At 42.6% G+C, this 16,391-nt stretch overlaps 1 protein-coding gene across 1 annotated transcript in view; it reads right to left on the reverse strand.

Moving 5' to 3' along the window:
* LOC104941991 (CXADR-like membrane protein) overlaps positions 1-12,921 on the reverse strand; it is a 31,603-nt gene extending 18,682 nt beyond the window's left edge. Inside the window, exons 1-2 of the mRNA XM_010767176.1 lie at positions 12,917-12,921; positions 4,847-4,997 (exon numbers count right to left, since the gene is read on the reverse strand). Of these exons, the coding sequence (XP_010765478.1) occupies positions 4,847-4,993 (147 nt within the window). The 5' untranslated portion in view covers positions 4,994-4,997; positions 12,917-12,921. The remainder of the gene's footprint in view (positions 1-4,846; positions 4,998-12,916) is intronic.
* Between the last annotated feature and the right edge of the window lie 3,470 nt (positions 12,922-16,391).

The following is a 16,391-nucleotide window of genomic DNA, read 5'->3' on the forward strand; positions in this document are numbered from 1 at the left end:
GGAGCTTAGACTTTCCGACTTTCAATTTTAAGGACCACCCTAATGTACAGTATGTAGTATAAGATAATTACATCAGATAACTTATAAATTGGTACATTTCATTTTGAAAAATACAACAAAAACAAATAAAATCTATCCAGCAAAAGCAATACAAATCAGATGAAGTGAATATTTATCAGAACTTAGAACCAAACATTAAAATGAGGCTGGTACGGAAAAAGTTTTCCTTTTATGACTTGCGATCGACACAATCTATTTTTTCTTGCCTCTTATTTTTAGCACAAGGTTCAATGATGTTTGCAACGACTGGTTTCTTCAAAGAAGCAATCTGAATATTTGAACCTTCACTGCAGACATCTAAACATCAGTAAACCTGAACTGGAAAGCTTTAATTTCTTCTCCTCTGCCTGTTAATGTCTTTGCATGGCTCATTTCTATACACACTACTTGCCCCCCCCCTCTCTGCATCCACATTCACAAACACAAACAAACACAGCTGTCACAGTGGCCTATAACTCAGGGCGAGTGAGAGCCTGCAGATGGAGACTGCTAAATGCCGGTGCCACAGCGCATCAGGGCCTTAGAGACCGGGGCACCTGCTGTGAGCACAGGTGACGACTGGCCATTCACACACTCACATGCTCAGACCTACACACACAGGCACTTCTATGCAAGCAGACTGAATGCAAACAGACATACATTCTGTGCCACAGCTACAGGCACAGAGCGACATGGCCCTGGCACCTGAACAAAGTGGGACATTAAATCTGCCTTTGGGCGCCCTCCTGCTGCCTCTCCTGCACTCTGGACATGTATTCCTCACTTGCACATTAGTATAGACTACACTGTTTATTTATGCTTCTGGTTTTGTCGGGATGTGCTCTGAACACATATTTATGACACTGATAGAGAGAGATAGTGAGAGTGCCAGTGAGTGTGAGGAATTTAAGCAGAATTTAGTCAAAGTGCCACGGGCTGTTAGCATAGTTTGCAATTAAAATGAGTTTTTATTTATTCAGTCAAATCTGAAAATGCTGTACACATGGACTCTACCTTCCAGAGCTTTTGTAAGTTAGATAAAACATCAGCTTAATTCATTTTTTACCAACTGAGTAAAATGTTCCTGTTGACTTTCAAGGTAAAACGTTTAATTAAAGTGTAACAGAAACTCTGCCTGTGCTATTTGTGTATGAGGCAAATACCAGATTCCTCTACTTATCTTATTTCCCTATCATATACTTTAAGATGATAGCTATAATTTTTTTTTCAGATAAAGCAATGGTTTGTTAAGGATTATTTGGACTAGATCACAAAGCACACCAATGTTTAGATTCAATATTCAAGGCCTTTACATTGTCCCAAATGTGGTATATTGTTATCAATCTGAATAACAACAGAACAAAAGCAAATATGGAAAACCAAACGTTTTGCATTTTTGCCAATGTTTGACACTCTCCACTTTCCTATTCATGAATAATAATCATCTCATATGGCTACAATTGTCTGGTAATACATGCCAATAAAGTATTTTTAAAATTGTGTACTGGAAGGTTAGCAAATTTACATAGAAAATCAACGACATAACTATTAACATAACATAATATTATCACGTTGCTGCTGATGTATTTTCCAAGAAAGGATGCTACGTTTTGGACAGAATTTGAGCTTGAAAGAGGCCCTATTGTGCTTTTGGGGGATTTCTCTTTCCTGTGTTTCAAGGTTTTTGTGCATGTAAATGGTCTGCTAAGGCTAACATTCCAAAGTTCTGATACAAATAAAGACCGTTTTGAGCATGGAAACATGTCAGAGTAGAGACACAAAATACAAATATGAACCTGAAAATGAGCATATAAGGCCTCTTAAAAACAGCTATGTCACCCTTCCAGGACTGTGCCACTGCTGTTGCTATGCTAATACCCAGTTGTGTTTCTGAGGGACGGTTGGGTGCAGGTCAGCGCAGTAAAAATTTAGAATCTTTACATAAGTCAGTACAATTTGGTGAAATGTCTCGAGCCCCTTAATACACATGTAGGCTGTACATTTGCGAACAGAGGCTAAATGTTGACAAGATGCTGCTTCCCCCTCAACACAGCCCTCCAGCAGAACAAAAGGATGATTTATTCATTCAGCTACAGGCACAGTCTCCTTCCTAATCAAATTTTCAGACGTTTGGTTTTAATGAATGGCGCCTTGAATGTTATCTTCCCGTTAAATATTCATGCAATGCATAAGACTTGTTTCCCCTTATTCAATCATGAAACCCCTCTGTTTCCCCCTCAACACACACATTTTTTTCTTCCTTTATCACATTTCTACGTGCTAACCAACACATCAGTGCGTGAACAAACCACTTTCAAAGAGAAAGGAATTACTTTCTTCCGACAGAAAGCTGGTGAGATTGCACGCTACGGCGGCCATCAGATACTACGTTCAATTTAGGTGAAGAAAGGCAATGATTCAAAACCAGTGAAACGATACAAACAACCTCTTCAGATACAGCTATTTTAAGACTTTCAGCCAGGTGATACTTTACTTAGAAGAGTTGTTATGAAGTTGTCATGATGGAGCCTCAAATCCACGAGGCCATCTACTGATTTATAAACACACACAACCCAAAGAAATATCACTGAAAGAACCTTTCCCAACATAATGATAACATAAATGATCTATTTCTAACAATGTCTAGTTTGTTGGGTTCTAAAACACAGAAAGTATATAGTGCTTGTATGCTCAGATATCGTGAATCTCAGGATGTGAAGGTTTAACAATCAAGGTTTAGCAACATATGTTATTTGCTGTATTTCAAAACTTGCAAAGAAAGCAGGAGCACTTTAGAGTGACGGATATGCAGCGTAAACTTTCTATTCTATGAGCTGACGTTTCGGAAAACTTGTGTGCTTTCCTTGGAGCTTAAGGGAGTGCATGTGGGTATCACGTCAAGTGTGTGTTGGGGAAGCAGTGTACAGCAAAATCTCTGGAGAACCTAAAGTCTCTGCTGAAGCCGTTTTAGGGAGAAATACTGCTGTGATGCTGCTCTGTCTGTTATCCAACATTAGCTTCAGTTAGCAAAAACTAACTACATTAGCTTAAATAAATAAATACATACATATTCTGCACATTTTCAGGATCATATTCGTATGTTGTGCCTCTACTGGGACATGTCCCCATGCTTCTAAAAGCTCTTTATTTTTCTCATATTGCCTGTGGTGCAGCACCTCTTTTCACCCTCTGTCTGAAACCAGAGTCCAGTCTGCTCTGATTGGTTAGCTGGCCAGCTCTGTTGTGATTGGTCCAACGCTTTGAGATGTCCCGCCCCTTAGCCTATCACGTACAATGTGTTGGAGCGTTAAAGGTCCCATGTCATGCTTTTCCGGTTATTACCCGTCCCCTTCTGTGTTATGAAGGTTCTTATGCATGTAAACGGTCTGCAGAGTCACAAAACCTCAAAGTACACCATGTAGCGAGTAAAATCTAACACAGAAAAGACCTGTCTATGCTGCCCCAGAACGCCTCGTTGGACATTCCGCTTTTTCCATTGTTTTCTTCCTGGGTACTGTGACGTGCCTATACCCAAATGGACCCATTGGTCCAAATTGACCAATCCGACCTTCCTCACACACATACTCAATCTTTTCTCCGCTACAGCTCCGCCGATTTCCCTCCCTGAGACGGCGGGATGCGGCGAGGCTGTGAGTTGGTGTGTGAGCACACACACAACTCCCAGCCAGGCTGTGGGTGTGTGTGTTCGGGCTGGTTTCGGGCTGGGTTTCGCTGTGTCTCGCTGTTTCGCAGACGGCCACTGGGCTCACAGGGAGGGGCGGGCAGGAGCTCCAACAAGCCGTTTAGGACAGAGAGTGAATACACATACTATACAGAGATGCTGTATGAGAAACCAATGTGAGTTTGGAAAATTGCACAATATTAATTTATTTTAGTAGACCTCAACAATGGAATTATGATCAGTAGAAATGGCCAGGCCATGGGACCTTTAACATATTCAGCAACAGCCAGACATTATGAAAAGTGATGAAAAGGGAATAAAGACTGTTTCTTTGTTCAAGATGTAAATACATTTTTTAAATCATTACCACTTTATGTCCCTTAACGCTTTGGAGAAAGTAAAAATTTAGAGGGTCCAAGGTTAGATCTACAAAAGGGTTGGGAACATTCTGGGCATGGTTATTCTTTGTGAACGGCACGTAAACTTAAAGTGCAACATTAACTTTCGGCATTGAGTTTATGTGTAACTATTATGGCTCCTGTTGGAAATCAATCAGCATGACCTAAATGGAGGAAGGATAAAACGTGGATGTGTAAAGGAGAGAAGGAAGGAGGAGAAGAAAATAAATGTTGGGTCTGAAATTTCCTCACTGTCCTTTCAAAAGAACTATATTTAATGTTCTCAAATCTGTAACCCCATATTTGAAGTCATCAAAAGTGAGTAAACGAGTTATTTTTTGTTCCTGTTGCATAAAAACATACAATTTTACTAACGAAGGAGACCGAAACCAGGCTGCTCATTTTGTAAATGACCAATTAAAGAAGCATTACTTGTATTTGATTGGGTTTTACTTAGCTGTAGGCCTGGCAATTAGAAACAGTAATTAATTGTTGACAATGATACAGTGAAAATCCAAGGTTTCCAGTTGATTTATCCTATGCTTAATTGATTCTATGTTCTTTAATCTCTAATTTCTGTTTTGTTTATATGTATGGACTGTAAAACTGAGACAAATGTATACTGTGCCTGATAAATGCATTAGAATTGAGTTGAATTGAATGTTTTGACAACACCATGTGACAATATAAAGTTGAGGACGGGACAGAAAAAGGGATCTTGTCTCACCACTTTCTGCTTGGAGTTGGCTTCTGCAGTAGCCACTCGATGTCGAGAGGGTTGGATGACGGGAACTGGTGGTGGCATGGTAAGGTGGCGTTGTCCCCGACGACCTTCTTCATCTCCGTCTGGGCACCCACTGACAGCAGGCTGCATAGGACTGGAAAAAAGAGAGAGAGAGAGAGAGGGAGAGGTAGAGAGATGTCAGATGGGGAGACTTGCACAATCCAAACTTGAGACAAAAGGCAGATGCTGCAGATTGGAAGCAAAACCTGTGCCGATAGAGGAAATAGAGACGCAGCGAGAGATATGATCCAGAATCCCAATCACGATCTGACAGCTGCTGAGATACGTCACAACAGGACACTGAACAGAGAGCATCCTATTTTTCACGGGTAATAGAGTTTGGCACAGGAGGTCAGAGAGAGGTATTATGATGATCTTTTTGTCAACCCTTTTTGACAAGGGCAGTCAAAGAACACATTGTTATTCACAGCAACAGCCGGGGGGAATTGTGAGGGAAGGTTCACAGCTTTTTGATTACAGAGGAGAAGGACTACCTGCACATGGACACTGTTTGAAAACTGAAGAAATACAGCTACTGAAGTGACTTTAACTACTACTCATATGTGTAATGAAAAGCAGTCAAAATGGGCTTGACATTTGACACTCTCTACAAACACAACATGCAATCAGAGAAAGACACATGCCCAAAAAATCCCAGAGTCTACACATTAGAGAACTTTCATTGCAGTAGAGAAGCAATAATTATAATTGTGGGCACAAGAGATTGACTTTGGGCACATGCCAGACTGTCAGGGCCTGAGTCTCAGCGGGGGAGCAGCTAGGCTAATTTATTGGAGGATGCTGGACAGCCCGGCGGGCTTGAGTGGAATTAGCCAGAGGCGTCAGGGGGGTTTGCTGGAAGCTGCAGCGATGGATTCTGTCGGGTGTGTGTGTTTTTGTGTGCAAGAAGGGGGTGGTGCACTGCTTAGATATCCGACCCCCTCCACATGGTAGAAAGAACGTACAGTACTACCACTGAGCTTACGCACTCAAATGTGACAGATATCTTTGGCTCTACAACATTCAACTTGCCTTTAATTTAATTGCTGAACAAGCCAGTAGCTCTTCCCGAGTGCTTGAAATAAAGTCATCCAGCCAGCAGATGATCATTAGATTCATGCAGGAATGTACAGGTTGTGTAAATATTGTTAAATCTCTTCTTCATAACTCTGCTGCTTGACGTTTTAATATTTCCTTGTGTGTGGAGCATTTATTTAAAAAGAAAAGATGAGCATTCACAGGTGTTGTGTCTGCGGTGGAGTGATTCAACCCAGTGACAATCTTTGAAAAAATCCCTTTGTGCTCAACAGACCCGATCGCATGCTGTCAAATGTTCCACCGGAGGCCACATGTGGCCAGTGAATGCATCAGCACTCACTGGGCGCCTGTCCACTTGTTCCCTGGTCCACCCTCACAGGAGCCAACACCCAGTCCCATAAGTGATCTCAGGGCCAATGAAAATGTCAGCTCTGCGCTGTGAAACCAATGAGTCAGTGCTGACGCAGGACACAGAGAAGTAGCCTCACACAAACAACCTCTTACAAGGGAGCTTCAGTCAAACGGTTCTTCAAGTTTTGTTAAAGCTCCGCCTCTACTTTGTGAGTCTGCTAAAAGCCAGAGCTCCGGGCAACTCACTGTCAATCAAGTTTGAGTTTTCCAATTGGTATTCACGAGTTGGAAAGCGAGAGGGCACTTCACGGTTGAGTGTTTGTGAGTCTATTTGGCAGCCCAGGAGTGACAGGATGCATTGCTGAGGTCCTTATGCTCTGTTGGACCACATGCTCGGTTCAAATCATTAGTCAGCAGAAAAGTAAGGCAAACCCGTCCTAACAGAGGAGCTCCAGCACCCTGAAGGTATCCCCGCTTATGACTTCTTAATGCAGCCTTTGCAGGGTCATTCATCTTGTGGGGCTCCCCACCGATATTACTTTGGATGTCGGAAAAGAGAGTTTTGCAGTGAAAAGACATTTCAAGGTGAAGAATGGTCAGACTGTGTGTGTGTGTGTGTACAGTTGGTGGGACCCAATGGTGCAAGTAAAAGCTTGATGGTGTTTTAGGCTTCAGCTGGGAGACCATTTCCCACTGTCTCCCATTTAGCTCCCCAGGCTAACCTCTGTAATCAGCGCTCCCACACCCTCAGGGGCCCCGGGTTGAACCCAGAACTGTGTAGCGGGCCCGATAAGAGCAGCTTCTTCTGTTCTCACCTCCCACCTCCTACTTAACGGCCCACCGCTTTAACTATAGGCTCCGTGAATGGAAGAGTTAACCCGAAAGATAGACAGGGCCAGGGTGAAATCGGGGGCATTGCAATCGTGGTATACACTTTCCACAAGCTGACTTTAAATTGAACTTTAAACTATTATTGGGTTAACCCTATATCTTTGGAATGGAGTCATTGGCCAACAATGAGGATTTGAGTGATACATAACGTTTGTTCTACAGAGGAAAATTGACAGCAAATACCATTTGTCATACTGTGTGCGCATAGCTGCCACAGTAATGGCAGCTATGTGACATACAGAACATTTTCTTAGTTTTTGCCAGAAAGAGTTGGCAGACATATCCAAAAAGGGGATTGGTTGGTACACCGTGGCTGCACCCCACTTTCCGACTTATTTATGGTCTTGCAGAGGGGCTTTTGTGCTGTGGAATGGATGACACAGTGCTCCCAAAATAAGCTTGCCTTCATGTGCGTTTGCATTTGGATTGGCCTCATTTACCGTGTGCACAGCTGGGATGATTGGACTGCAAGACCCCATCATTTGTGTCAACATCAAACTATGAGACACAACATAATTCATTACTGTGGCAGCTATGCGCACACAGTATGACAAACGGTTTGCTCAGTCAAGTTTGGGTTTATGACCTTAGCTTTCAAATCCGCAGTAAGGTGACCTAGAAAGTATAAAAACAGGGAACATTTGAGCTGAAACTGAGATAACATTGCTCGTCACAGTGCTGCGCCTGAACCACATGTCTTTATGAGATTCCATAAGGACATGGCAAAGGCTATCTCTACATAAACATAGTCATCTTGAGGGAGAGATAAATGTTGAGAGGACTTGTGAAATGGTAGCTGGCGCCAAATCCCAGGCCATGTCCTCAATCAGGGTTTTTTTTCACGCATTGTGTCTCAGCTTCGTGCTTTCATTTGTAGCAAAGTCCAATCGTTACCAAAAGAAAGGAAGGAATGAAGCATATCATAATTAACAAAAGAAAGTGGAAGCTAACACCAGAGGAAAGAGAGAAGGAGCATTAGAGAGAGACAGATACGACAAAGAGAGAGGGAGTGAGAGGCTACAGTAAAATATGGAGGAACCCATTTCTATGAAAAGGCCCTAGGGGGAGTTGTGCTCCAGTAAATCCGCCTTACAGAGCGCTGCAATCTTGTTATAGTGTGGCCAGTGAGACGGACAGACAGACAAACAAGGCAGGCCTGGATCTTTCACAGCGCCCAAAGTCAAGCCCCATATCCCCTCAGTCAGCACATTGGCCGGCTGGAGCCTGTGCTATGTCCAAAGCTTCTGACCTCTGGTACTCAAACACAGCAGATCAGAGGGGAGAGGGACAGGGGGAGATACAGCGGGTGAGAGAAGTGAAAGGACAGAGAAAAATGGGTTGAGGGAGGGCTGGAGGAGGGATGGTGCAATGCCTTATTTTGAGCACTTACTGTAAGTCACTGGTGTGGAGGATGGATTATAGCATCACAAAGGTGGTTTTAGAAATAGGTAAGCAGAAGCACAATGGGAGAAAAAGACTGGAGGTATTATAGTTTTATTTCCTATTGTGTGCATTCAAGATGCCTTCCATGTACATTATACGCGTGGGTCCGTCTACATTTTCTTGACATGCGTGCGTATGCTTGATGTCGACACGCAGATGCAATGACTATCTTTTGACGACAGTAAATATCGCCTCAGCATACAAAACTTTGATTTAGAATACAGCTGCCACAAGACTCAAATCACATTTGATTGATGTGTCTCAATGCAGCAGGCAAACATAGCAATCATCTTCCAACCCTTTAAATCAGCCAGGAACTGTTTATCCCCGGTAAATTACAGAGTTATCAAGAAACTGGGTTGAATGCAAGAGAAAGAGAACTGATTGGGCTAAGGCCTCCATAGATATTCTATAACACATAGGGCTTTATGCATGTAACTAGCAAAACCTGACAAGGCAAATATTAATACAATTCCTCCATTCATATTGCTGACATGAAGCCAGTTTTTAGCTGAGTTGGGGACATGCTGAGAGGAGCATAGGGCTGATGAGACAATAGTGAAATATTCACAGCTCAGTGTACTGTTTAAAGGAGTGCGTCGGCCTGCACCAATGCTACAGAAAATCCTGTGTGACCTGAATTGGCTATTGAGATGCCAAACATATACGCTATAAATACTACAAAAGTGACACAGATATTCACAGAGAGTAGGTTACATCCTGCCCTTTCCTCTTTCCTTATATCTTTGAAGATTGCGAGACAGACTTGCTTGAAACACCAACATTCTCTTCAGATGTCTCAGCAGACGAGAAGTCGCCTCCAGTTGTTAGTGCAAAATGAGTGCCTACAAAAACAACCCCTGTGTCTGTGCGAGAGAAGTCAGCCACAGCTCCCTTTTTAATTACAGCTTCTTAAGGGGTAAGTCTCTTTAAATGCACCAAGTTATCATGGCCCATTAAAACACATGTTTTGCATATGGCACACTACACTAGTCTCCTTGTAGTTTCAAGGTCCAAACTCATGAATATATTGCTCCTGTGAAAAATCAAAGGGGCTGTTTTTTTTTTCTGGAGGCTGAGTCTTTGAAGGGATAAAATCCCATAATCCTCCTCGTCTCACACCCTGCGACTGATGCTCCCTTCTGCTGACATGGAGCTTTTGTTGATAACCCTTCGTAAAGTCCGTAGTGTCATTACGGAGCAAATAAGAGCTAAATGCTAATTAGCAATAGCTTACAAGAAGATCCGGAATAACTCCTTCCTCTTTCTTCATAGCCTAAATATTTCTGTTGTTGTTCCACCCTCACATGGAAATTGTTACAACATCTGTGTCACTGCTTTAGGAATATCTTGCAAGACTTGTTATGTTTCTCCTCAGGGAAAAATGTCACATCTCACTAACAAGCAGCTTGTACGATGTATACACTGTACCAGTCATTGATGAATGGGACCAGAGACAGCTGAGATTATTGCTTTGTTTACAGAACAGAAGAAAAGAAAGGATTACTTATCGACTATATGCAATGTGTGTTACCCTTATTTTGCATTATTTGGAGCACCCTGAAGGCTACTTGAGGAGTGAGTCTTATGGAGGTTGAAAACATCTAAAATTAAAAGCTGTCCTGCTCATGTTCATCTTTGATGAGAGGTTTCTAAGAAGTCTGCTTGAGCAGTAATGGTTTGGTTTGAGGACCAAAACAGAAAGGGAATAATTTCCACGAGACTCCCTTGAACCTGGAAGGGTGGATTGGCTGGAAAAAGAGAGATAAAGGACCAATGGTAAGGGGGAGATGGGAGATAAATCACCACTGAGGTCTACATAATGTACGGCCCTGTGGTGTATTCAACTCTTATTGCCCTCATTTGTATGCCTTTCATGGTTTCATGGTTGCTGTCATGTCAAGCGATTGGGACACCATCCCACTGACGGAGCCCCAAATAGATCCAAAATTAGTTTTGCGCAGAGTCTAATCCCCCAAAGTATTCTGCATTTTCTCTCGCAAAATAAGGAAGTAGGGAGGAGATGGGAAAAAAAAGCTAATTATGCCAATCCTCAAGGGAGAGAGAGTCAGGGAAACCTGCTTAAAGTGCAATACACATCTTCTCAGCGCTGCATCTGGTGGCGTCACCCACACTCATGGGTGTAGCTGTCCAAGATGCTATAGCCGCGCCATAAATCTTCTGCTTTTAGCCTGAAATGGTCCAAGGAGCACAGAGCGTCTCATAAAAGGCTACACTTTGGTTCAAAGTCTTTCTCTCCTGTACGGAAAACACTGTTTTTCAACTTTGCTGGGTTAAGGTTTTCTCTTTACAAAAACTTAGAGAAAGCGAACACTGACACAATAAATAGTAAATGGTTAATGGACTGTACTTATATAGCGCTTTATCCAGTCTTTACGACCCCTCAAAGCGCTTCACATACTACATGTTAGGGCTGCTCGATTATGGCAAAAATCATAATCTCGATTATTTGGGTCAATCGTTGATATCACGATTATTAAAAACGATATTCACTTACTTTGAAAACCACCATTTTTGAAAAAGAAAATCTGAACAGTATGTTCAAAAACCCAAAAAAATAAAAAAATAAACATAATAATCGTTTTATTTCAATTATGTTGTTTTCATAATCGTTGCAAGCCAAAATCGTAGCTGCGATTAAAGTACGATTAATTGAGCAGCCCTACTACATGTCATTCACCCACACCCATTCATACAGAGCAGTGTACCTTACTCTAGGTTTTCCGGACTATAAGTCGCTCCTGAGTATAAGTCGCATCAGCCAATAAATGCGTCGTGAAGAGGAAAAAAACACGGGAGCATCTCAGGGTTAAGTATCTTTCCCAAGGATACATCGACACGGGCTGCACGGGCTGGGATCGAACCCACAACCTTGGTTTTTAATTCCTTCCACCTTATGTGGCTTTTGTAGAAAAAACACAGCTTTAAATGTGAGCAGTGGACTTCTCTATCACCAAGAACACATTGATTGTCATTGGCTGTATTTTTTTTAAATGTCTTTCTTTATGGAAAATGAAATCACAATTTATAATTTTGGAAAGGATGGTCTCCATTATAAACTTTAATGAATGCTTCTTAAACACTTCAGCCGGACTTGTAGAGTAATCAGCAGAAGCCTTTGTGTTGTTTAAAGGTTTAAAGGGTTACATTTGGCATGCAAGACAATGTTCTCCCTTTAAAGCGTTCAGACTGAGCAAGGTCCAAAAGTCAAACGGTCTGTTTTGCACAAGATAACACGCTTCAGTTAAATGGGGCTTGCACAATGACCTCTCTACTTTGCTGCAGCAACGGATCCACCCAACATCTGGAGGAGCCTAAACAGACCAGCATGTGTGCACATTCACTTTATTCTGCATGAGCGTCTCCAAAGCTAGGACTATAAGAATCAAGCAGCAAAGTATTGTAAAAACAAAGCTAATAGAAGCTGTGTGTGGGGATGTGTGTGTGTGTGTGTGTGTGTGTGTGTGTGTGTGTGTGTGTGTGTGTGTGTGTGTGTGTGTGTGTGTGTGTGTGTGTGTGTGTTAAGGGCACATCCTCCCTGCAGAGCATGAACATGGCCTTGAATAAACCTGCCGTCGCTCGCTGAAGACATTTAATGGAGGACCGAGGAGAGTAATCCCTCTGACATAAAGAAATCTTCAAAAAGTGATTTATTCTTTTTCGCTGTTGCTCAACACATTTCCATGATACTCATTTTCACTAGCATGTGTCTAGAGCTGAATAGAAAATGATTCCTTCATTTCCAAGTAGTAAGTCAGCAATTTGGGCTATCAAAGAAAAACAACTCCAAATCCGGTTAGAGAAATTATATTTGCTCCGACAGATATCAAATTTGGTTTCCCTCACAATTTCCATTCCTGCAAAGAGAACATTTTTCCTATTCCTTCTTATTCAACAGGGTTTTGTCCCGGGGCCAAGCTTATTTCTTGGTCTGTGTGGAATCGCAGTATTTTTGTTGGCAGGGCATTGTGAATAAGAGCGGAAAATATTCATCACAGAGATCTCCAGTAAAGGTACAGACACGACAGTGGAAAGTTGTTCTTTGCTGACTTCAAGCTCTTTGACCATGCATGCCTGACAGATGGTGCAGAGAGAAACAAGATGAGCTGTATTCATTAAAACACTGTAGAAGACAGGTTTGCCTGCTGCTGATCAACTTAAAGCTCTCCTGCTGGGCACTGGTGTGGTTTGATATCATATCCAAGCACTGCTGGAGCACGGACAGATGGGCTAACTTTGATAAAAACACCAATAATGCCAACAGTGCACACAGAAACAACCATTTCTCTCCTGCTTCTCTTCTTGGCACATAATACAACCGTGGGCACAGTTATTTTCCCCGTGACACAAAATGCTCTTCAATTTCCCCCGTTATTTATGTGGTCTAATCTCAATTTGTGGCTGGCAAGCGTGTGAACGGACTCCTCTCACATTGTTGGAGTGACTGGACATGGGCACTGACCTCAGCGGATCAATACTTAATAAGCTTTTGTGCTGCCAAGTCCATTTTGCTGAAATCTGCAATTTTTTTTATGTCCATTAGGTTGAAAATAAAGCTGACTATGTGTATGACCACAGGAAGTGGAATGTAACGCAGTCGCCCGGGCTCCCTCCGATGATGGATGCTGCACAAAAGTGCGAGACCGATGAAAATTCCACAAATATCACCTCATGGACTATAAAGTGCTACACCCCTGACTTTTATTAAATGCAATTCAATACTCCAGTGGTGTTTCAAAGAAGCCTTTAACAACTTGTGGGAAGACAATAAAAGCCACAGAGGGCTATATGGTTACGTTTTTGTGCACGTGAGAAAGAAGAGGGAAAACAAGCCCAGAGCTATATGCTATATTTGGAGCTGCACTAAGTCTCAGTCTGTAAAATAGCCCCAATCTGGATACATAAGCACTACATGTTGGGAGCTCACAGTCAGAATGGTGTGGGGATTCTGGACGCCCTTCTTTTTCTCGCCTTTCTGCACGCGTACGCAGATTAAACTCCATTATCTAGGTCACTGCGGTATTCTGTCACCATCCAAAGTCCAAGTTCACTTGGGGTTAGACGGCGAAGCCTCTTTCAGCAAAAAAAATCTAATTTACTTTGCTGTGTCCACGGGAAAATAGGAACTGAACACAACAGAGCAGCTCCCATGTTGTACATTTCAGCGGCTAATTGAAAACAGACGGGACGCTAACTCCCTCTCTCCATCCGCCCAGCTCTAACGCGCTGCGTCACTGACATATTAGTGCTGTCGCCAGTCCTCTTGTATACATCTGACATATGACTTTGCTTGATCGGTTAAGCAGAAAATAACAAAGCTGGGGACGCGTCATACACAAACAACAGGATGATATTGTTACAGCCGCTCTAGCTGCTGCTGCAAAGGACAAAGAGATAACCTATCCATCCAAACCGTGACTAGGAAGGACACGTCGATGGCTGCCATTTCCCCAGAGGTGAGCAGATGCCACGTCTGTTTTGGCAGCTGTATACTGAGAGGTGTTGACTTGTGGGCCGGCTGACGGAGGCTGAGTGGTGACTGCACTATTGGTCAACAGGGGGCTGCAAGGCTTCCAGGAAAGGCCTCACTTAGGCTCATTTAGGAAAGTTAATGGACCAGCAGACCATCTGTCCTTAAGATGAGCTAAGCCAACTCATAAAGGAAACTAACCTTTTTCACCTGCTAGACACAAAAGCATACTTAAAACAAACCTAGTGAAACATACTTAACAGTAGGTTAAGTGCATTAATATTGACGTTGAGAAATAATGAAAAAGACACCGTATCTTGTGTGTGAATGATTGCTCTAGACGGTTTAAGTGTTTTCTTGTGTCCCTCTGAGAGGACCAAACGCATTAGTGCTTCGTAGCTTTTTAAAAGTAACCGGAGTTTTCAATGTCTCCTAGCAGCAATACAAAAACACACACACTGACACGCTCCTCCAAACAAACGCCTGCCCTTTGTGCTGCTTGGCTCCACTTCTTCCCACCCCCCTCGTGTCTAGAAAAGGAATGCCCACGCGGCCACATCCGAGGGCGGAGAGAAGATTGAAACCAGATGAATTGAGCTTGGGTACTGCCTGCTCGCCAGGCCCATATTTCACTCCCCAAAGCCTGATTAAAACGAGGTGAGGCACTAGCTGGGCCAAGGCAGCTTATTCCAGCTCGGGGAAGGACATTTGCTTGAAGAAACTCTGGGCGAGGAGAAAGCGGGGCGAAGGTCACAAATAAAGTTTCGTTAGAAAGGTTTCCTTCGATAAAGTGAAGAAAGTTCCTAAACTTCCAGTGATAAAATCTTAATTGAAAGATGGATTTGAATATGTTTGATTCTGCCTGAAACAAGAAGGAATCTGTCACCTTGAATTGTGTGTTTTTTTTTAGGGGCGACTGAGGAGGTATAAAGTAGGCCATTTGCGTGGAAACTGTGCACTGATGTGCCAAAGGAAACGAGGGCAAACTGCAAGGATTGTGGAGCTTGAATTATTACAGAATTTAGACATAACATAGTATAGTATAGATCACCGTGATAACAAAAGTCAATGATACTGTCGAGACATTAGATTTTTGTAGACAGACATCCAAGATATGTTTCAATGTTTGAATTATAGATACATCACTATAACTTTTTCATTTTAGGGCCAAATGTTAAACCGTAAGAGTAAGGCTTGAATGAATAATGTTCCTGAGAGAATGTAAGGTTAGTTTAAGAGGTCCTGTATGTAGAGTATTATGCCCTTAAAAGGTTTGTGTTTTGGGGAAAAAAGTACAAGTCAACAATAAACTCTGAACACTGAAGAGGATATGACTGTTTTCAGGATCTCTGAGGCATAATGTTCATGTTTGTGTCCACACACATTACAGTCAGTGTTGTGCAATGCTGCAAACTTTGGACAAGAATTCAGTGGGACTAAGAGGAAAGGAAAAAAACATCCAAACATGCCACGTGTTGTTTTCTTCTGCCTTGACCCAATGAGTGTGTCTTCATGCTGGAGGTCATTGTATGCATGTGTGTGTGGGTAGATTGAGTGAAGAGAGTGTTATTTGCATTCTTTCTGGGTCTACATCACAGCAAGAGACAGAGAAGGAGTCTGTAGGTGTGTGTCTGTGTGTGAAGCTTAACACATGATGTGTGTGAGTGTGACTGACTGATTAGCGGCCAGTTTTCATCCACTGTCTGCAGTCGCCTCTCCTCAGATAGCGATGAAGAGTGGGAGAATTTTTCGTACTACTTTCCAGCGCTGGCTTCTCTCTCTTTCCTTCAAATGCAGCTGGTCGGCCACACTCGCTACTCATTGCCAAACCCACTCCCCTCTATCCCCTTGACATTTTAGCTATGTTACCGCTGAGAGAGTTGTGGCTCGCCTGCCTGCCGCCTGCCTGTGCACATGAGTAAATAAGGCCCAGCTCATTTCATTTGGACATAATGTTTAATCAGCATTTGCTTGGTCAACGAGAGGTTAATCTCATTACCTTTTGCTAAATGGCATACTTGGGCATCCTCTGACAAGACCAAGGCTAGACACAAGTTAATTAAAAGAGCAATTAAAAGAAGACAGTAAGTCCAACTGAACAGCGGTAATATGTTCCCTTGACACCAGCACAGCGATGTTGAATTACAATGTTCTACAGTAGTCTGTCACTAATAACAAACCACTCCTCATTACCAACAAAGGAGACTAGTACTATCGGAGCAATAGAAAACACTGGCAGGAGATTAGCTTGTTTTGTGGTTGAACATGTGCTTC

Source organism: Notothenia coriiceps, unplaced genomic scaffold (assembly GCF_000735185.1).
Source record: "Notothenia coriiceps isolate Sejong01 unplaced genomic scaffold, NC01 NC01_scaffold00004075, whole genome shotgun sequence".
Lineage (NCBI taxonomy): Eukaryota > Metazoa > Chordata > Actinopteri > Perciformes > Nototheniidae > Notothenia > Notothenia coriiceps.